At 41.9% G+C, this 22,877-nt stretch overlaps 2 protein-coding genes across 2 annotated transcripts in view; one reads left to right on the forward strand and one right to left on the reverse strand.

Annotated features, from left to right (window-relative positions):
- Positions 1 to 2,193: 2,193 nt before the first annotated feature.
- The window catches only part of LOC139593997 (collagen alpha-1(III) chain-like), a 46,216-nt gene continuing 25,532 nt past the window's right edge, over positions 2,194 to 22,877 (reverse strand). Inside the window, exons 3-5 of the mRNA XM_071435594.1 lie at positions 14,469 to 21,015; positions 9,846 to 14,034; positions 2,194 to 4,721 (exon numbers count right to left, since the gene is read on the reverse strand). Of these exons, the coding sequence (XP_071291695.1) occupies positions 19,379 to 21,015 (1,637 nt within the window). The 3' untranslated portion in view covers positions 2,194 to 4,721; positions 9,846 to 14,034; positions 14,469 to 19,378. The remainder of the gene's footprint in view (positions 4,722 to 9,845; positions 14,035 to 14,468; positions 21,016 to 22,877) is intronic.
- RNF11 (ring finger protein 11) overlaps positions 20,135 to 22,877 on the forward strand; it is a 29,915-nt gene continuing 27,172 nt past the window's right edge. Inside the window, exon 1 of the mRNA XM_071436714.1 lies at positions 20,135 to 20,269. Coding sequence (XP_071292815.1) covers positions 20,147 to 20,269 — 123 coding nt within the window. The 5' untranslated portion in view covers positions 20,135 to 20,146. The remainder of the gene's footprint in view (positions 20,270 to 22,877) is intronic.

Below are 22,877 nucleotides of genomic sequence, written 5' to 3' on the forward strand. Positions count from 1 at the left end.
TTTTGGATTTGTTTATGTATGTGCTTGTCACCTCTTATTAGATGTTTTTACTAGATCTGTTTTATTATTAGATCTGTTAGTAGGTCAGGCCTTTATTATACGTTGCAGGGCCTGTTTCAAACCTCACCCATAACTGTCACTGCAACAAATCAATGTATACAATATAGCATCAGTACAGCATTGTATTATCGATCTGCAACACTATTGCAAATATGAATATCGATTTAGTTATGGTCCATGGGTCAATATTTTTGATGTATTAATTTCTTTTACAGTTCTACTGTTACTTTTCTCATCTATTAAAGCAGGCAAGAATGTTTCATAATATTAAAAAAAAAATCCATTGAGCTGGAAGGCCTTTCTAGAGAAAATCTCCGTCTTATTTTCTCTCCCCTGGTAATTTTCTATTATTGGAAGAACAAGAAAGAAACTTAATACTAATTTTAATCTATTTTCTCTGCCAAAACAAAGTAAGAAATAGGCACAGCATGAACAATATGTTACCTGTGTTCTGTCAGTCTGTGCTGTCTGTGGAGAATAAGCTAGCACACAAAATTTGAAATGGTGATTGCATTCCTCTTCTGAACAAATCCATATTCCCCTCCAGGAGGGAACGTGGGTGAGCCTGGCTGGGTCAGTATTTTCCCTGGGTGCACAGAAAGTCTGAAGCCTACACTTTTCAAGAGAAATGGGGAGAGAGGCTCTGAGAGGGGCCTTGACACACACTGTCTGCAGCTGCAGAGCTGAGGGTCAACCCATATCCCACATCCTGGGAGCAGCAGCAGGAACAGATTCCTCATTCCACACCAAGGGTGGAGGCAATGTGTTCCTGAACAAGGCTGGTTTGGGCATGTAGGATGGAGAACAGACCTGTTCCTGAATCCTAAAGTTAGACAAGGATGCAATTAATCAACATTGTTAGAGCAGCTTCAGCTAAGTGGGTATGGTGGGCTTTCTTATTGAGCTGAAGAAATAGGGCAAGATTTTGCCTGGGAATATTTATTTTCTTGCAGAATACAAAATCTGCCTATCAGTTAGATGGAATTATTACCCACTCACAGCAACCTTTACAGCTAGAATGGTATTACTCATTCTCCTTAACAGAAACCTAGCACTGTGGTTTTGGTGGCACACTGAAAACTTATTTTGATCTTCGTTGTGTTTCAGATGGCAATGCATTGTCTCCTTCCTGATCTTGGATTGCAGTTCACACTGAACAAAATAAAATAAAATAAAGAGATTAGAAGTTTAAGTGGATTTATTTGTAAATGCTGGTTGTGGCCTTCCCATAATGAGTCAGCTTTCTCCCTACAAGTCATGCTAAGTACTAGTTAGTAAATTATCTATTTTCCCTTGCAAACGCTGCATTATATACAAGAATAAAATATTGCTTTTTAAACAGGAGTGGATGTTATCACTTCAAATGTGCTTATATGTACTTCCTGTGCTGAGCTCCAGCCCAGCAATAACAATACCACAATTACCAGAATGTATAATCTATAATGTGGCCCTGTGTAAATCAAGCCCCCACTGAGCAGTCACACACATCCTGCAGGATACCACTGCCATCCTCGATTGCTTCCGCTGAGCCCTGCATCTGCAGCAGGATTTCTGAGCCAGCCTCACACCAGCTCCTAACTCACAACACTGCAAGGCACCTCCTCCCAGGAAGGTTCAGACATAAAAATGAAGCAGGTTTTGGTCATGACTGCTTAAATGGGTATCCTGCAGGATACCACTGCCATCCTCGATTGCTTCTGCTGAGCCCTGCATGTGCAGCAGGATTTCTGAGCCAGGAAACTCACAACACTGCAAGGCACATCCTCACAGGAAGGTTCAGACATGAACCTGAAGCAGGTTTTGGTCATGATTGCTTCAATAGGAAACCAGAAAATCAGGCTTAGGGGAAAAACAGTTTTGATCTTTTGAAAATACTTATGGGATTTCCAATAAAAGCAGAAAATTGTTGCAAATACTGCAAAGGAGAGTGTTCAGGATTTCAACTCAGTTGTTAAATTGCTAAAATAATGCATACCTGAGGTTTCCACACTGTGGAGACTTAGATGTATGATCTTAGATGCTGTCATTCATTCCCTTCAGAATAGAGCATCATTTTTCCTCTGTGCAAAATATCTGAAAAGTAAACATTTTTGAAAGAATTGTGCAAAGTCAAAGAAAAAGCAAAGTCCAAACTAAACCAGAAAAATGTCAATTTAATTGCAAGACACATTGCAGCCATACATTCAGAACAATCTTACAGGAATACTCTGACAATGTCAGTGTCATGATTCAGTTAGTTCAAGCTAACTCAAAAGACTGACTCAGAAATTAAGTCTACTTGACCTGTTCATGACTTTATATTTTTAGTTAGTTCTCAGGTTAGATACTGACTTTTTCAAACAGATATTGGAACCAATACAAAGTTTCAAAATACTGTAAACCACTTTAAAATATAATTTATAGATATGATCCTTAAAAACAAAATAGGTGGCCACTGTGTTATTTGACAACTTTTATAATTGTACTCAATAAGCTTCTAACTCTCATTCTGCTTTGTAACTGGGGGACAAACCATCTTTCCTGGGTATACATAATTTCCACTGAGTCTCTTAACTAGCCAGAAGAATTTTAATATGTTTTAAAATAATAATGTAGCAATATAGAGGAAACATTATGCACACCCTGTTATTTTTCTCATTCTGATACAGGCCTAGCAAAGAGAGATTCTAGCTGGAGGCAGGTCAATACTTGTCTGAACGGTATTTTAAGGTATCCCTTTTTCTTGCTGATTTTGGTACAAAAATATGTAATGAATAAGAGATTCAAGCTTCATTTGTCCACTGCAGAAGCTGACAGGGAGTATTTCTTGTGCTAGCACAAATACCTGGATTGCAGAGGCCACTGAGGGGAGCAGGGCAGGGGTGCAAGAAGCACCATGTGGCCAAGGGTAGCTGAAGAACTGACACACACCTTCTGAGGGCATGGCCAAATCCTGCTGCTCTTCTGGGACATAAAAATCAGTGCAGTCATCCAGATCCCTACAAACAACTTTTCCCTGGAAGCTTTATTGTCTTTTCTGTACTGGACACATGACATTCTACATTCCCTGTTACTGCCTTGTACCTTCCCTAGTCTGATCTTTTCTAGAAAGATGCTCAGAAACTTGAGCATCTGTGCAGGTCCCTCTGTAAGCACTTCGTACCCTTTGGAATTAATAATCAGCTGTAGATTAGCATAGGACAGGGAGCCTGGCCATCCCTGGCTCTAGAGAAAACTCAGGAAATTCGGGTCTGATGTGCCATAGGCTGTCCAGGGTAGGTAGAAGCTGTCTTGGCTGAAGTTGTGTGTGAACTATTCTGCTTATTCAGGCTGATTCCTGCTGAAGTGACCAGATAAAAACATGAGACACATGCCAGTGTTGGCACAGGTAACCCTGCTAGGAAATACACAGCTCTTCATCAGCCTGTCAGCTAAACCCTGAGCTGCCTCTTCATTTCTGTGCAGGATTTGGGACAGTCACAGGCGTGTGGATGCTGCTCTCACTCAGCAGACAGACCCACCTGAGCTCACACAAGGGGTTTAAAAAAAGAGCTGCAAACCTGTGATATTTGGCTTATGAAATGATTGTTAATTCTTTCATGATGCAGATACTTTAGTCCGTTACAAAAAGCAGACAGAATTAACAAATTACTTTTGCCTTATTTGTTGCAAACTTCTTAGCTGTGGCACCACCTTGTGGACATCGCTATGTGGAGGGAGAACTCGACTGGTGGCAACAAAAGCAGGCAAACCAGGCATTTTGGAAAAAACAGCTGTGGTCACACACGCTTTGCTAAAGGAGAGTAAAATAACTGCATTTTAAAAACTATTCCTCAAAATCCACCTACGAAATAAAATATAAAATAAATATCATCATTAAGGTGCTCAGCTGTCTTTGCAGCTCTTACCAACTCTTCTGCCTGCCTGCTAAGAGGAGAGGCAGCCTTCAGAATTACTTTTGTTCCTTCTCAATTGACTCAGTAGCAGCATCCACAGCCCAGTTCTGTTCTTGCTGTACATGCAGACATGACTTTTACACCTATCCCAAGCAACAAGACTTGCAAAGTCAAAATCATAATACTGAATGCTTGGAGAAAACCTTGGGTCCCACTCCATAAATGTAAACTCAACAATGAGATTGGTGTCCAAGCTAAGCCAAAAGAAAAACAATCTCTGACAAAGATAAACTGGAGGGTCTTTTAAATGCTTGCTGAAACACAAGCCAAAGAAAAATAAATTTAAATTCCACTCTCTTGGCCATTAGATTCTCACAACCATTTGCAGCTGAGGTAACGGGGTTCCTGTTATAAACTCTCTTATCAGCTATGGCAAAGCAGGAAAGCACAGGGGAGCCAGGATTTCTGACACAGATCTCCAAGCTGAGTGCAGCACACATTCTCTCTGGGTGTGTCTGTCTGAGTAAACTTGGGCAGCATGAAATAAAACATTGAATTGTACTTTCTACTTCTCTCTCTTCAATAGCATACAACCTGGTGCTTGCAATAGAATAAAGTGCAGGAGGAGATGAAGACTTGGAGCAATCTCAGACTTGCTAAAATGAAATACTGAGCACAGCAGCCAGGGAAGCCAACTCATGTCCAATGGAGCTCATCCCTCACTCTAGAACAGACACTACTCTTGCTGCAGCTGGTGTCCTTCCTCTGCAAACAGCAGCATTGTACCTGTTGAACAGAGAGTAAAATGTCATCTTTTTTTTCATTATAAAATTATCGTCTAAAATATGACAATGACAGCACTACTTTCACAATTCAGATATTTAAAAAATGGTTTTTAGAAATGCATTTTTATTTTCTCTGTTCTTCATCTCAAAAAGATGAAGGAGTTTATGCTGGTATTTTTTTTCCTTTGGCATATTCATACAGTAAGCATTAAAGTTATTTTATTTTTTTGTGCTTGGAAATTCCTTTGTATAAGTGCAGTGTTTTGAAAAAAATATAGAGCTTTCAAACTCTTGGTGATTATTCTCAGACATCAACCTTTGTTTTCAATTCAACTTAAATATTTGTTTTGGAAAAATATCAGGCATTGGCTATCCCTTACTCACAGTGAATGCAGAGATTCTCTTTCTCCTTAGGCACCATTAATGTAATTTTGTTCCCCATTGCAATTAGTTGCATAATGCATTCTCATTAATGGCTCTGGATGGTTCTGCATGGAAGTTTTCATCCACAAAATTGCAGAAGCAGTTACTGTAAACATGGGGTGAGTGACACAGAAAAGACTGAACCAAGTTTATTCTTATACAGAACTCAGTTTTAAAAAAGATCTTATTTCTTATTGTTTTTTGAGCACATGAAAATGTCATATCTGTGTCCATCACATTCAGCTTATTTGCTTTCAGAAAAGAAGCTGAGGAACTGAGGCAAAAATAACCTTAAATCTCCAAAATGGTACTTTTCCCACAGACTTGGATCTCCCTTGAATATTTTAGTTATCTCTTTCCTAAAAGCCAACAAAGTAACATGGCACTAGATTAAAATAATTTTCTTTGCATTTCTGCTAGAACTGATTTCTTGCTGAATTAGCATATCAACTCCAAAACCAATTTCCACAGCATCAGTGACCTTATGCCACTTTATGTATTACAGCAGCAAGAGAGAAATGGTTTCAGAGGGCTGTAACAGTTTAAAATTATTCAGTATAAATCCACTTACTGAACTGGTACACGCAGGAGACAAAGCCCTGAAATTATGTTGCTAACCTGTATGGCCTAAAGTCAGATTTCTGCATTTTTAAGGGCTGCAGCAACTGACACAGAGCTGTGGTGGGTATTATCAGAAAATGGGATGGAACAAGCAGAAATCTGTTCAGGCTGGAAAGTCCTGGGAGAGAGAGAATGAATGAGGAAGCAGCAGCACCCCCAGGATGAGATCATGGGGGACACAGCCCTCTGTGGGAACAAAGGGACAAGTGGAGAAAGGGACCAAACCCTACACACGAATATTTCAGGGGGTCCTTTAATAAGGAGAATTTTCCAGGTGAAATTCAATAAGTCTGCAAAAAAGGATGGATAAACCCAGACTCTCCAAGCTGAAATGCAGAGCCAGCTTGGTCTGCACAAAAACTAAGGGCACAGCTCCCTAGCAATCAAAGGACAAGGTAATATTATTATGTTATTTAATACTTTTTACAGGGAATGAAGGTTGCATAAGCCTCTATGCTTATTAGACATTAGATTTAATTTCCTGTATTACTGAGAAATGGGTGACTTGGAGCTCAGCCAGCTTGGATAGATATAATAGGTTACACATTTATAAAAGGAAACCAGTACAAGTAGGAACTGCTGCTAGAGGTGTCAATTTAAAGTAATATCTCCCCCCAAAAGCCCCATCCCACACAGGACAGAGGAGACTGAATCAGAAATGTGCTGTAAAAGCATTAAGTCAGGGGAAAGTGCTGCAGAGACAGCAACCAATGACTAAGTACATTTGACCTTCATGTGTTATTTCCTTCTAAAGTCTTAATTTTGTGGTTTCACTAAGGGCTTATCCCTAGCAAAATTTGATGTGATAATTATCACAGGTGTTATTTATACATTTATGCCTTGGTCTGCCAGACCCAATGTGACTCCATCTATTGATAATAAAGAAACAGGTTATTTTCTTATTGTTTCACTTGCTGAAGTGCAAAACCAAAATGAAATAAAATGCTTTATAATCTATTTATTTCCTAATTACTTGTGCAATGTTGGTCAATTTCTTGTTTTCCAGTGTGCTTTCCTTTTTCCTTAGGAGGCAATATAAAAGACAAAGAATTTTCAAAAGAAGGAGAAGCTGGGAATTCTCAGTACTGCAAGTTAGCTCCCTGGCATTTACATAAAGAAAAACCACAGGTGAATCTTCCTACCACTATTCAGATGATTAAAATAAAATTATCTTTGCCTTTCAGCATAAATCTTGTTTCAACATAAATATTTTTAAACTATGAAAGCCCTTTTTGAATTTCATCTTCCTTCTTATTCTGAAGATAGTGTAAGAATAGTTACAAACTAAGTGCCATAGAATATGCAATGTAATTATATATTTTGATTTTACCTTGCTCAAATTAGGATATTTTCAACTCCTTGAGACATGGTATGTACATGGTATGCACATACCATATATTACTGAAATAATATATCAAAATAGATTGTAATTTGTTTATATCAGAACTAGAAAGGAAAGAAAGTGTGGAACAAACAAGCAAATAAATTCTGCACTGAAAAGCACCAAGCATCAATTTCTAGAGTAGAATAGATGTTAAGATTTTACAGAGCAAGATTAAACTAAAATAAACATGTTCAGATAGGGAGAGGTTGTTAGCATCTGCAGTCCAGCTGAAGTGAGAGAACATTATGGGTATTCAGTGTCATTAAGACCCAAGTAATTTCTATTTTGTATTTTCAAGTGAAATATCACTCTGATGAGACATTCCGAGTACTTAGCAGCTCCCATTATGCCTTTTCTGGGCCTCAGCCATCTGGATGAATTTCTGGGGTCACAGCCTTTGCTCTCCTTAGGATTCCTCCACAGCTGAGTTGCAGCTAAAACACTGACAAGGCACAAGCAAACTGCCTCAAATATTCCCAAATATTCTGGAAGCATCTCCAGGGATCACTCAGCCCAAGCACAGCTCCAAGCTGGATCACCCAGGGCAGGGTGCTCGGGACCTTGCTCAGTTGAGCTTGGAATTTCTTCAATGATGTCAAATTCAAACCTCCCTGGGAGCACAGGACAGATGCTCCTCTTGTCCATCCTCATGGCCCTTTCCTGCCCTCCTTCCAGCATGTCCAAGTCCTTCCTGCTGTGGGGAGCCCAGAACTGGGCACAGCTCTCCCACTGAAGCCTCCCCAGTGCTGGGCACAGGGGAATGATCACCTCCTGTGACTTCCTAGCAATGCTCTTCCTAAAGCAGCCCAGGATGCTGCTGGGCCTCTCTGCCAATATAGATGTTTACAGATGTAACAGAATTTTAAGGACATGATGAGTTATGTATTTCCAGGGTCTGCTCTATATCAAGGAAATACAAACTATATTATTTTGCTAATACATGTTTTATGTCAGTATCAGGGATTGTATTTATGTTCTCATTACATGATTTCCTAAATAACTGGCCCATTAAAACCATTGTTTGGGACGATTACAGAGTGCTTTGTAAAAACATCTGTGCACAGATTTCTAAAGGTAACTCTGAAAATCTCTAAATGCAGACCAGGGTATGTTCACAGGAATGAAGGCATCTTGGAAACTGCAACTCTAGAAGACAGGAATTCTCAATTTCATTGTGCTGTTAGTGTTAAGATCTAAAGATAGCAGATTAATTAGTATTCTATTTAACTCACAGATAACCTTTTGTAGCAGTAACATCCAGCTTATAAACTTCCACAGTTTCCAAAAGCACTCCACACTGTTTCAGAAGCCAAAAATCCAGTTCTCCCTAATGTATTCCTGAGAACCTTCCACTTCCTCTGCAGCTGCCACAGTGTAACTGTGGACAATACACTTATGTATTGACAACACACAAATTTTCTGTGGAAAAAGGTCCATAGACTTTCCAGTGGGTCCTCAGGCAGCCTAAAGCAATGAGATGGTCTATCAGATTTGTTTGTCTTGGCAAGGAAAACAGCAACCTTGTTCTTGAAAAATCTACATTTAGTTCCCCATCTATAAACAATTTTCATCAGTTCTTCCATCTGCAGTATAAGTCTTTGTTTGGCAAACAATTTGCAATGTTTCTTGTTATACATGTCAAATTGTTTCTGTTCTGCATGAGCTATAATGACTTAAAGGACCAAAGTTCCATGTGGTGGAAGGAGTTTGTTCCCTCTGAATCCAGGGGTACCTTTACTGCCCTGGTTGGTCCATGATTTCTTTGCATTTCTTACAGTCTGTGGCTGCAGAAAACAGGAATAAAATTCCTTCTCATTAGTGACATAGCAGTACACGAGCCAACACACAGCCTAGCTAATGTCCTTTTACCTTCTGGAATAGTTTAAAGCAGGATGCAAAATATTCTTGCAAAAATATACAAAGTCCTTTCCATCCACTTTCCTGTAAAGCTATGCCAAAAGCCCTGGGAAAGCCTTTTGACTCCAGTCTACATGCTCAAAAGAAATCTGGGAGACTGGCAAAAACCCACAATATAATTAGGACAATGCTGGGACCCAGATTAACATTATGGAAAGCAAACACCTTTCATACCACTCCCAGCTCTCACATATCCATGCTGAAGGGAGATTAAAATTCAGATGCTCATGAGCAGAGTAGCTCTTCCCAAAACAACACTAGATTGGCCCAGGTGGCCACAACCTGCACAGTTTTTCATGGACTGACTTTCAAACTGCCTCATGGCTGCCTCAGTCTCAGAGATGTTGAATATCTTTCTCAGCTTTTTCCAATGCAGACCAGATGTTCTATTGTGATAATTCTCTCATGGGCCTTTACCATTTTGACTCTCCATCAGCTAGGGATCCAAAGAGACATTACTTGAAAAACAGGAACCATAAAAGAGCCAGGAACTTATAAATTAAAACATAAACATTAATTTGTTTTCCAAAATACAGATGTCTTTTGTCAGTTCAAGCCTTGATCTCTCCACCAGTTAAAGGCAGCAGTTGTTCTGTGGAGGCATGCACTGGAAATTAGCCAACGGGCATTAACTTTTGGTTCTGATTGAACTGAGGAAAATTTGAAACAGAAACACAAAATTAAAAGTTGTGATAGCAATTACTGCCTGATAACATTTAAAAATGCTCACGACAATACCAGAAGAAGTGTCCTGCTATAAGGAACTGTAAATTCCAGAACCTTTTTGGATGAGGCTCAGGAGAGATTTGGGGTGTCCTTGGTGACAGCAGGGGTCTGTCCTTCTCCTCTCCTGGCTGACACAGCACAGGGACCAGGATCCATCCCTGGGGAAGGGCAGCCTGTGGTGCTGACAATGGGGTCACAGCAATGTGCCACCAGCACAGCTCTGGACAAAGGGACTGGGCTGGAAGAGGAAGGGACACAAGACAGAGACAGCTTTAAAGGAACAATTTTATACATTACAGACACACGTGCTCAAGGTGCAACTGCAGAGATTTAGTTTTGTATTGGCATAACACATCAAGCCTTGTTTTCAAATGGCCCCTGAAAATCTGTCTTTTTTAATGCTAAATCACTTGATATATCAGTATTATTACATCTCTTAACATTTTTATCTCAATAAAATTTTGAGAATATTTAAAATAGCAGAAAGGCTACAGGCAACCAAAGAAAACATCTATAAAAATGTGCATAATAAAGAGATAAGAACGAAAAATTACTTTCTTTTTTTAACATGACCTACATGTGAACTAATTTTTTATCTTTAAAAAGTAGCAATTCACAAGTCACACCTCTTCATTCCCTTTGAAATCAATTTTATACACCTACACAATTCTTCTGACGGTGGATTACTGCAGGTTTACACTCAAATTTTGAGTTTCCAGTTCTGCTGTATTTTCTTGAAAAAAATCTATGAGAGATAAACACTACTCTGCAACTTTTAGCAAGGAACCCTCAGCAACTGAACATTTTATTGTACCTAAGCAGGGAAGGTACAACAAATTGCTCTTCTTGATCAGTAATCAGTTCCCTTCCTTCTCATATGGGTGTAAACAAACACCTGTAATTTATAATACAATCCAATCCAAGAAGTATCACTGAATGACACCTTTTTCTTCTACTCCTTCAGAGACTCTGCTTTTACCAATAATTACTTTTTCTAGAGCCTTCTGCTCAGAATAAGGCAATAATCTGTCCTTTACACCAAGACCTGTCCTTCCCCTGTACTACAATGCACTCACCTGGTGGAGCAGGGATTGGGCAGCCCTTATTCCCTCTCTCAACCCTGCTGGAATAAATCCTTGCTTTCCAACACCCTTTCAGGACAAGCTTTACATCTTCATTTTCTTTCCCTAGGCTGCAGCTCCTCTAGATTTCTCACCATACTAATATCTGTCTGTACTCCTCTTGCTGAGTACACCCCTCTTGCTGAACTGCTCCTGCTTTATTATTGAAGTGCAGGGAATTCTAAGTAGCTGTTCCCACTTCATCTGCTCTTCCCTTGAGGGGTCAACCAGCATCTGCTGTTCTCTGTCTCTTGAGGAAGGAAAAACTTCCACAGAAAGGAGCTGCAAAGATCCTTTCATGGCTTCACTTCACACTGAGAAAGATTTTGATTGCACATGCTGGTTCCAGCAGAATTTGCTCTCAGGTAAAAATTGTAGTTCTGTATATTGCTAAATTTTTAATATTCTCTTCCTTAAGGAGAAGACTGAGGTAAAAATTTGGAATATACATTTTTCTCAAAGGTTTTGCACTGGCTCAGACAATACATCAAAGATACCCTTCATCAAAAATGTAGACTTCTATTCCAAAAGAATATGAGAAGCAGAAGGAGTCAGATATTTCTGTGAATTTTTTAGTAATATACTGATAATGTGCATTTATAGTTGTACCTGTTAGCTTATTAAGGAAGGTGATTTTTTTCAGATCTATATATGTTACAAATGAGCCATTTATAAAATTCCCAGACTACAGAATGATTCAAATCTAATTATTTCAACATGAAACAAAGTTATTTTAAACTTAACTGTGAAATGGCAGATGTTCACTCATTTCTAAGGATAATTTTAAATAGTAAAATGTATTTCAACTGGTATGTCTTGAAAGTGAAGATTCATCCAGACTACTATTGATAAGGACTAAGAAATGATTTCCTGGCTTTGCAATGACCAAATTCTGAACTTCTGCCTCTGTTAATCCCCTTGCTCAGTCAGACACCCAATTGTAGGAACAGCAACCCCTGTCCTGCTCCCATCCAAGGGGCTGCAGTGGCACCCTGTTCCCATGCCAGAATCTTCCTTACTCTTGGCATCCCTTCCAAATAAACCACTCCAACCAAACTTTCCCTGGATACACCACCTGAAGTGGCCACAGTTTCAGCTGGAGGCACTTCTGCCAACCTTTCCCTAGATGTCGCCACAATTTCTGGCTCCTTCATTACAGCCTTAATTACTACATCATGAAGGTTCCTACTTTCTTCATATGGAAGAAACAGAAAACTATCCTAGAGCAACCCAATTTCTTCAGAGCAACAAAAAGACATTAGAATTATATGTATGTATTATTCTATTTAATAGAATATATCTAATATATCCTACCAAGGTCACACTGAAATCTGAAATTAGCTTTTATCACAGGCTTGTTTTCACACTCTTTTTACTTCCTACTAAGTGTGTTGACTCACTGAGTCTGAAGTTGCTGACCTCATCCAGTGTTGAAACAATCTCCTTAAGGATATTTCCATAGTTTCCAGATTCAGTTTTTCATGCATACTTTGCTATTCTTTCTCTCTTAACAATTTTTTCAAAGGCTGTCCTTCTGCCCTTATATGATTTTGCCACTTAAAGACTCATTTGTACTACCCAAGTTCTACAGGACACTATTTTGGGAATTCAAGGCAGGATTCAGGCTTGTGTTTTAGCTGATTTGGACTTAAAACAGGGTTCTGAGGGCACCATCCTTGGTTCCACCCCAGTGTTAATACCTCTCTGCAATTCTCAATTTCTTCCTGTGGAAATAGTCTTTGGAAAGCACATGTTGATTTCTACACACGAATGAAGTTTCCATATTTTCCATAAATATGAAGACTCTCCAGTCTGCAAAAATTACCAAAATATACCAGATATTTTCTAAGTATTTCAAATTTCAGTTGTGCTGAAGTAGTCATTGATTGGTTGTCCACAAGATGGGGCTTCTACAACAGAGATCTTTATATACAAATTTAAGATTCTGATCTAAAACCCATGAATGGCACCACAGTTGATAAGAACATACGTTGAAATTTTGGCACAGGAATGGTCCTCACTGCATTCCTCATTTTCTCATGTAAAAACAACAACTCCTCAGGAAATCAAAACAGCAGCAAGTGATTTTATCTTGTCCTTAACCCTTGCATGGTGCTGTGTACAGCTTGTAAGCCAGAGGCAAAATGCTCCTCTGCAACCACCCTGTGTCTTGCAGATTCTGTGCAGTCCCCATGTCTAAAGGAGTGTTTGTGGGACAGCACACAGACCAAAACACCAAACGGTGTGCCTGTGGCTTTTGACACATTTTCTGAGTCAATAAGCCTTCAGAATTTCTGAAGCAGCCTGCAAGTCCACTGCTAAGATGATAATGCCTCCAAATAAAAGTTAAAGTAGCTCCACGGAGTGTGTAATTTTTGTAAACTTAACTGAAAGAGGGAACAGTTTGCTGTCACAAAAGCTAACTGTAGGCATGCATTTCACAATAAATGAAAAGAAAAATAACTTATTCTTAGACACAAAAATTTCTAAACATTACAAAAAATAAAAAAAGAATAGACTTACAGTACCTTTAGCTGTCTTGTTTCACTGTGGTGTTTGTTTAAACAGTATGTTCTGCTAAAAAAAAAAAAAAAGGCCTTTCTCCTCTTTTGTCATGTAAGTAAACGAGCAAGATTTTCATGTCTTATAGGAATCCCCACAAATACAAAATCAGAACAGACTAAGAAATTGTACATTTACCTTCCTGTATTCCTTTTCATACTGTCAGAGGTTTAATTTATGATAACTTCTGTTTTCTGCATGATATAGTTGTTTTCTAGAATTTTTTTTCAGGAAGCACAGTAGCATTTGAGCATGCAAAAGCAAATACTGGTACAAATTTCCAGCCTGTCCCTCCAAGAGGAGGCTGTACAAATACAGACTAATCAAAAAGCAAAACTAAATGTTAAGAAGCAACATTTCTGGCCAGAGGATAAAGTGAATTTCCCAAGGGCAGTCATTCACAACCACCTGATCCTTCTAGTACAAAATCTTCAGTGGTTCCTTCTCACATTCCTTCTGTTCAGTCTCCAGTAACTTGTCTGCTGCAATCCAGCCAGCTAAGCTGTCACAGACCAGAGCTTCAACAGGAGGTGCAAAATAGTACCCTTCAGAATAATCATCTGGAGAAGCAGAAAATAAGAAAATGTGAGTAGGCAGGAATTACACGGAGAAGGATAGGGAGTGACAGGAGCTACAAACTGCAGGCAATAAAGTACTGGGAAAAAGGAAGGACACTACATTTGATCAATGGCATTTTTGTACACACTAGGTAATATTCCTTTATTAAACACTGAGGTTTTAATTGGATCACTGTGCAGCTTGGGGTGCCATGCACACTGGAAAAGTGGACCAAAGAATGAGGCTGCAGGACAGTGAAACATCTCAGAGAATTAAAAATCATGATTCATTAGGAAAAACTGAAACAAAGCACTGTAAGAGTTTTCAGATATCTAAAATTGCTTTAACAATACAAACAGAATACATAATAAAGAGTTTGACTTTCAGCAATATTACAGGAAATTTTGTGGAGCAACAAGGGATTAGAACACAGTACCTATAGCCATCACTCAGCATCCAGAAAGAGTTTCAACAGTTTTCTGTCAAGGAATGACAAAGACATAGGTGATCTTGGGCTTGGGCAGAGTTGCCAACCAGAGTTGACAGGTCATACTCCACAGGTTCTCATGAATCTATTCAAGTTTCATTTTATCACTATTTTATTGAAGAAGACCTACAGTTACCTACAGGAAGAAAACAGAGATTTTAGGCTACCGGAAAAATGGTGGAAAAGAAAAAAAACAGGAGGAGTATGGAGAAGGTGAACGAGAGGTGTTTTAAATTTTGCAGCAGAATGCATATTTAACTAATATAAAAAAATTAATACCTAAACTCTGTTTCAAAGAATTACAAACACTTTGGATACTACCTTACTGCTGCAGAGAACTGGAGGAACAAGAAGTCTAAAATCTGGCTTCTGTGGATAGAGTTGACTCCTTGCAAATTCAGGAAATACTTGAACACAGCAAAAAGTGAAGCTCCAGTTAAAATTTAAAATTAAAATGTAAAACATTGATTTCTGGGTATTGACTAACCAGTCACTTTCAGCACTTGTTGAAAGCCAAGCCAGCCCAACACTTGTGTCCCAAAGCCTGTCAGGAGGACAAGCTGAATGTCACACGTGCTGGATGTGACATGTCAGCATGTCACACTGTGCTGAAGCACAACAGCTCTCCTGCAGGAATTGGGATTTCTTAGTACTCTGCTATTGGCAACGTCCCCACTCATCCTACTTACCCAATTTTTTACCTACTGACATCTTTTCTTCCTGGCATTTTCTGAGGATATAAGGAAGAGTGAGAATCAAAATAACACAGAGTTAAAGCATCTGTTCTAAATCACCTGAGAGAAGCAAAACATCATAAACCAGCCAGGAACCTTTTGGGGTTATCTCCATATAATCTACTGCAACTAAAACCATTCCTGAGACATGTGACCTAATCTGCCTTTCAAAGCCTTCAGCAAATGAGATTCCCAGATAATCATTTTCACCGCCAAACTACATTTTCAATTTGAAATAATTTCCTAATATCTACTTTAAATCTCCAAGTCCATCACCTTTTGCCCTAGACCCACTGAACATAAAGAAAAACTGATTCCTTCTCTGTCTGCAGAGAAAAATTTTATATATTTGAAAGATCATTACCATTTTTCCCAACACCCTCCTTTTCTTCAGACTAAACAACCCCAATTCTTTCAATCTTCCCCCTTAGATCATGCTTTATAGGTCTCTGATCATTCTTGAAGTTGAGACTATGGCAACATGTGCTACAAGGAGAAAAAGAAAAATTGATTCCTACACAAAATTCCCCAGGAAGCTGGGTGACAGAGGGTTGTTTTGAACAGGTTACTTTTGTATGATGACTGTCTGCTTTGTTGCTTGGGTGTTTTAGTCCCAAAATACACGTTTTTTCTGTTCTTTGCAGCTCACAGTGTAGGTGTCCCACTACACAGAATAGGCAGGCATTACACTCCCCACTGAAAAAACATTTTGGACCTGGGGAAAACCATTATTATGGAAGGCAAGTTATTCTTGCCAGTCATGGAATACTTCTCCTTACCAAGATGGTATCTTTTGGATAAATTGATATAAGCGGCATTTTTGCGATACCAGGATAATTTAGGCAGAAGTTTAAGTAATTTTTAGAAACATGAGTAAAATCCTGCATCACAAAGTCCATTTCAGGGAAATATATTAGTTCCATAATTGCTTTCTAGTGCTGCATTCACTCTGTCTCAGAAAGCAATATGCAGTTGTAACATACACTGAGAAACATCTACAGTTCAGCTAAAATCAACAAAACTAAAAATAATCATGTGCATTTTAGAAGATGCCATGTCCTTATAACCAGATAAATTAATTCCACCATCCTCGTAATCAGATTCACATACATAATGGAAGAATGTAATTTACTTCCATTCTCCAGAGGTATACAAAGTCTTTTTTTTTTTTTTTCCTTCCAGAAAAAGGTTTTAAAATTGCATTGTGTTCTATTCACCAACATTACCCAAGCAAACAGAGTTATCTCTGTACCTCTGGGTACCATGGCATGGAAAGATTGCACTCAGAAGTCAACTGGGCTTCTGGGTATGAATTGGGAAAACAATCCTATCCAGAAGAAAGATAAGACCTAATGAGAGATGATAAGTGCTGGGAAAATAAGCTTGATGGAAGAAAAGGAAGTGAAAAAACTTTTCCATGCTGAGGACAGAAAAGGTCTTTCAAAAACTTTTGTTAAGCATGACATATTAAACATATCCAAAATGTCATCCAACAATAACATGAACATGGACCATGTAAAATGGTGTTATCAAAGGGTCTTTCATCTAAAAATTAGCCAATTTATGACGTTAATTTTGTAGAGGAAACTCCTAACAAGAAGGACTTTTTATGTCCTCAGTGAATTTTAGATTTTCAACTCAAAAGGAAATGGATTTTTCAATAAAACAGTTCATCATCTCTAGCTACCTCATATGAGCCTTAAGAATACATCAATATGTCACTTGCTTCCTCTCATATCAAAAGCCTGTAAAATAAAACATAAACTTTCGCTGCACACTTTAAAACTTTTTTTTCTTGAATTTCCATTCTGTTTTGAAAGAGAGAAGATGCTAGCTGCCAGAAGGTGGTGAGGACAGACCCATGTGTGACATTGCTGTACCAAGGTGTACCAGAACAAGAATTCTGTACACTGGCAAACTTCAGAACATAAACATTTCCACCCTGACAACAGATGACAGCCAACTGTTTAAATGTCTAGAGGGGAGAAAAAGGTTCATTGACTTGTGTTGCCAGTTCTGTATTGATATTAGTCTGACACAAATTTTTGTATTTGCACGATCTTTTCCATCTGTAGTATTTGTGCAGCCCTAAACCACAATGAATCTTTCTTCCTCTATAGGAGCATTTGAAGGCTTTAGAAAATCCATTCTGACTATTACTTGTTCCCCAAACTAAGTAGAGGAAGTAAAAACCAGAGAGAACTGAAGTAAGCAGTTAAACTGCCCTATGGTTCTGCTAAAACAAAGAAACCATACTCATAAATCCCATCCTCTGAGGACCCATCTCTCTGCTTCCTCGTCCCCAACCTGCAAAAAGCGTGGTAGCAAAAGGAGCAGGCTCACAGCTACACCTCAGCAAATGCAGGGATATTAAAAGACATTTGTGAACACTAAAATTTTTCCAGTTTTTATCTCCTGGACCTTTGTACAACTTTTGAGCCAGTGGTGCAAAGCCACTGTTAATGACCTATCTGACAAAACAGGAGTGAATGGCGAGGAAAAGCAGTGAGTGCCTTCAACCACCCCTACTTCAAAGAATCCAGGCATGACTGGTAGCAGCTCTTCCCCTTCAGAGCACTCCCAGGTGCAGTCTGTCTTGTTGCAAGGCCAAACACGAACCTCTGCTTCCTCTTTGGTCTCTGTGAGTCCACCATGAAAAGCAGGTCTCTGCTGGCACTTGACAAGTCTGCATTTTTTTAAAACATGCCCAGATTTGGAGCATCCTCTACCTACTAAGGGAAAGTTGTAACTGGGATTAGCAGCTATTCCTTCTGGAGATCGGCCTCAAGGTAAATAAATGCAACATCTCTACCATGAGATGCAGAGGAAATCCCACCTATGTCCTGACTGCACGTCAGGATGAGACCAGTTTGCACTCTGGTTTCCAAAGAAAGGCTATTTTGGCACGTCAGCCAGCAGGGAGGCACCACAGGTTTCCATAGGACCTCCTCACTGTGGAGGATCAAACTGTGATCACAGCCTCACACACAGCACGGTGTGACCTGTGGTTTTCACTGAACTACATCAACGACACAGGCCTGAGCCTCACAGAGGAAACAAAACATGAGAGAGCAGATAACAGTCTTTTAGCTGCCCATAATCTCCTTCCCAATGGTGCCACTGCACAACTGAAAATACCAGTGACAATGCTGGAGTTTCATCACCAGGTTCTCACAGCTCTGACATTGCCTTAACCTTGAAATCACAGCTGGGTGAGGCAGTGCTTCACTGGATCCCCTCCAACAATTGCTTGCCTAATTCTATTAAACCAAGCCAACAGACTCATAGGATAAACACCCAAATGAGCAAGCCATGTACAACAGTCATTATTTACAATGCACCACTGCAAAGCCTCTCTATCTTGAGCAACAGTCACAATCCTGCCCCATTTTCAGTTTCAGTTTCCTTGTTGGTGAATAGAAAACCCTGAAACCGTGTTAGAACACCATAAATGGCAGCAATCATAGGCTTTACACCAGGGTTGTTTAACTTATGCATTGATAAGCAGCAAAACAAACCACCCTAAACAGTAATAAAATCAAATATACAAGAATGAGCTCATAAGGATAATCAGCAAAAACTCTGATCCCAGATTGAGGTCCACCAGCAAAAGTTGTGGGGCCAAATATGTCGCTGTGAACAACAGGTCTGGAGATACCGTGACCCAAGAGGTGCAAAGCAGGCGCGAGCTGTATCAGCAGAGAACTCAGTGATAAGCAGCAGCCACGCTGTACTGCTTTACAGACTGGACTTTGCAGCTGCTCTCTACATTTGCCTCACCTTAAAAAACACTTCACTTTAAAAATTGGATTTCAAAGTATTTTCCATGGTGTGAATCTGAAGGCCAAGGATGTATTTTGGGGAACCAAAGGACCATCGTATATTCCACTCTGTGTGGGTCAGTGCTGGCACACTAACACAGGGACACAGGAGCATTCACTGTCCTCAAATTTGCATTTATCAGTACTTACCTATACTTATATCCAAGTAAGGATATATTTTTATGAAGGGGAAAAAAAAGGAGCTAAATATAGTACCTGCTCATTGCATAAAAAACCTTTAGAAATGCAAAAGCCAAGTGCCTGCTGCTGGTTTTGCTCCACTCCGGGATTCACTGCCCTGTGCCTACCCTGACCGTGCCCTCGGGTCACGCCAGAGACCAGCACGGGGAACCCCTTCCCTGCCTGGGGACCCGCCCGCGGGGGAACCCTTGGGAAGGTCCCTGGTCCCGCACAAGCCCCTCAGCCGGGCTGGGCCGGGAGCTACGGGGTCCCCGCTGCCATCCCGCCCCGTCCCGCCCCGCCGGGCCCGAGCGGCCGCCGGCTCCGCCATGCCCGGAACACAAACAAACACCGCGCTCGGGGGCGGAGCGAAGCGGCTCCCACCATTTTGGGGCCGGGGGAGCCCAGCAGGCGGCTGGGTCCCCCAGCCCGTCCCGTCCCGCCTCGTTCCGTCGAGGGCGGGCAGGGCTGTCCCCGCGGCGGGGCCGGGGGGCGCGGAGCCCAGCGAGGCCCCGCGGCTGCTCCCCGCGCCCGGCGGGGAGGGGTGAGAGGAGGAGCCAGGGCGGCCCGTGCGACAAAGCCCAGTGCGCAGGGAGCTGGTGACCGGGAAGCAGAACCGCGCCGGGCAGCCGCGGGGCGGGCGGACCCACCGGAGCCCGCTGCCCCACGGGGGGTGGGAGGCCCGTCCTGCCGCCCCCCCGGCTCGGGGGTCGGGGCGGCTGCGGAGCGGAGCGGGAGGCGGCCGGGCTGCAGCTGCTAAGCCGCTTAGGGCCGGGGCTGGCATGAGCCTCCCCGGCGGGGCGGCTGCGGGCTGCGCGCTGCGGCGGGGAGGCTGAGGGCGCGGATCCGGAGCGGGAGGAGGCGGAGGGGGGGCCGCGCTCCCCCCGGGAAGATGGGGAACTGCCTCAAGTCCCCCACCTCGGATGACATCTCGCTGCTCCACGAGTCCCAGTCGGACAGAGCTAGCTACGGAGACGGGGCTGAGCCGGATCAGGAGCCGCCGCCGCCATATCAGGTAGGGGAGGGGGCGACAGCGGGGCCGCGCCGCGGCCGCCGGGGGTCGCGGGGCCGCTCGCCCGGGGGCCGGCCCGCACCGCCCCGGAGGCCGCCGCCTCCCCGCCGCCGCCGCTCCGGCGCTGGGCGGCCCGAACCTCTCCCTTTCCGCCCGCACGTAGCGCAGGGGAAGCCGCTTTGTCTCGGCCGGTGCCGGCGCTCCGGGCGGGCGGGAGGCGCGGTGCCGCCGGCGGGGCGGGGGGCGGAGGGCAGGGGCCGCCCGGCCGGTGCCGCGTCCTTTGTTGCCGCCGGCGGTGACATCACCGTCTGGCGCGGGGACGCTCCGGGACGGGGACCGCGGGCCCTGCCCGGGCTTTGCCCGGGCCCGCTCGCACCGCTCCCGTATTTTTAGCAGCATCTGATCCTCGCTGAGTAACTCCCCCAGCGCAGGGGATCCTGTTTCCCTCCGTCCTCTGGGGCACCGGCGGGGAAGTGTTTCCCATTGTTCGGTGCGTTTTTTGGGTTTTCTTTTCCTGTCTCTGAGAGAATCTGTTAATTTACATCTTGATGACGAATCAAGGGGGAAAGAAGGAAAAGGCCCGGTATTTGCTTTGGTGGCTTTGCTGACAGCGGAGGATAGCGCCGATGTGGAGGGGGGATGGCGATGGTGTGAAAGCCTGCGCTTGGCCGCCTCTGAAGGGATGGACACGGAAAGGGAACCTGAACTTGGGGTTGCACTTGTCTGCCCCCGGAGATCTCCACCCCCACCTACAGAAATGTGTATTGACCTAAACAAGCGGTCTGCAGCACTCAAAAATGAAAAGGAAAACCATCCAGCGGTAGAACTGCACGTTCTATTCAAGTTTTGAAAGTATTTTCCTGCCTGGGATAATCGCGTACATACATAGCAGAGGCATCTGCAGAAACGGCAGTCGAGACACACATTCTGGGGGGGTGACTTGAGAGCTGTATGTTTTCTAGGATGGGAGTCATTCCCTAATTGCAGACCCTGATGTATAATTAACAAAATTGCAGGAAGTATTTAACCGGACAGGCGTGTAATCTATAAATGCTTTAGCGAGTTCAAGAATTCCACCCTGGTAGGAGCCCCGTGAGTGTTGAAGAGAAGCCCTGCACGTAGCAGCTTTTGCTGGTGCCCTGAAGCTGCACTGATGTTTCTTGGCAGTGTGTGCCTGATTGTTTTGTTTGGGTGCAAAAGCTGAATGCCAGAATAAATTCCGTGATGTGAGGAATTTTTGTGTTCTGATTTCTGAACTATGTCTGCTGAAGTCCAGTAAATACAAAGTGCTTGGTGGCAGATCAAGTTTTTTAAAGGTTGTGTTGTTCTAAATTAAGCCTGAATGGTCCATGAGGTTTAGATGTTCATTGTATTTTTGTCAAATCAGCATAAAAAGTTTGACTGTTTGTGCAATTATTGCATTTATATCTCTGATTCTAAGAGGACTTGTGGAGGTTTTTGTTTTCTTATTCTTCCCTTTGAAAGCGACCTGTTAGCTCTTGTGAGAGTCACCAATCAGGTTTATACCTTATGCAGGCCTTCTAGTGTGGATGTTGGCATAGATAAGGACTCTTCCTCTGTGGTCAGAGGTTTTTAAAAAATTTTTCTTGATGAAAAAAAAGCTTGTCTGTAGGTGTGGATGGTTGACTGAGAACCCGACAGACAGTAAAATAAATGAACCCACAGGTGTCTATTATGGAGTAAGTGTATTCATAGCAAACCTTCCCTCAGCTGAAGAAGCTGTGCAGCATCAGGTGATGTGCCCACAGGCGCTTGGCTGTGTCAAACATCACTGTCTGTCCTGAAAACTCCTCCACTGATCCTGGCAGCTCCTAAAGCTTCACCTTAGGGTAGCCTTTAGCGTCTCATAGTCAAAATCAAAGCTACTCTCTCCACAGGTTTTGAACCACAATGGATTGTGACTTAAAAAAAAAAAAAAAAGCTAGATGGGCCTTAGCTACAGTATTATGCAGCATTTTGTGCACTTAAGAGGTTGAAGGGATTTATCATTTTAAATTAGTTAATGTTTACAAGCTACACAAAACTCTTAAGTACGAACTATTGCTGATGCTCCAGTGTTACTTTTGTGCTAGAAGTAAGTCACCCATTTTAATTTCAACTTCAACTGCTCAAAGTTACAAATGGGAAAGTTGTGCCCTTCTTCCTGGTAATTACTTCTTTCAATGTCTTAACCAGAGTTAGTGTATAATGTTTAGACATTAGGAATCAAAGCAAGGAAGGGGATAAAACAAGTTTGAAAACTTGTGGCAACTAGCCTTGAGAAACTGGAAGGTGAACAGTTTTGAAGCCAACTGCTGAAATTTCAGCGGCATATTTTAGAAGAGAGTTAAATCTGATGTGTCTGTTGCTCTTTGGTTTGCAGCAACAGTGTGTCAGCTTCCTGAATAGCTCTTGCAAGGTATGCAAACTAAGGGAAGGAGGTTTGCTGGGGGAAGATAGGCAGTTGCAGAAAGAAGATGACTTCTGTATTATTTTGACATTTAAATTACTTTTTTTGTGTTCTGAGAGGATTGTGCCAGGGGTGTTCATGTGGGACTCTTGTTATGCCTTAGTGTTTATTTACCTATTGAGTTCCAACTGCAAAATGTAC

Source organism: Agelaius tricolor, unplaced genomic scaffold, assembly GCF_023055355.1.
Source record: "Agelaius tricolor isolate 1412-34295 unplaced genomic scaffold, bAgeTri1.0.p SCAF_11, whole genome shotgun sequence".
NCBI classification, from domain to species: domain Eukaryota; kingdom Metazoa; phylum Chordata; class Aves; order Passeriformes; family Icteridae; genus Agelaius; species Agelaius tricolor.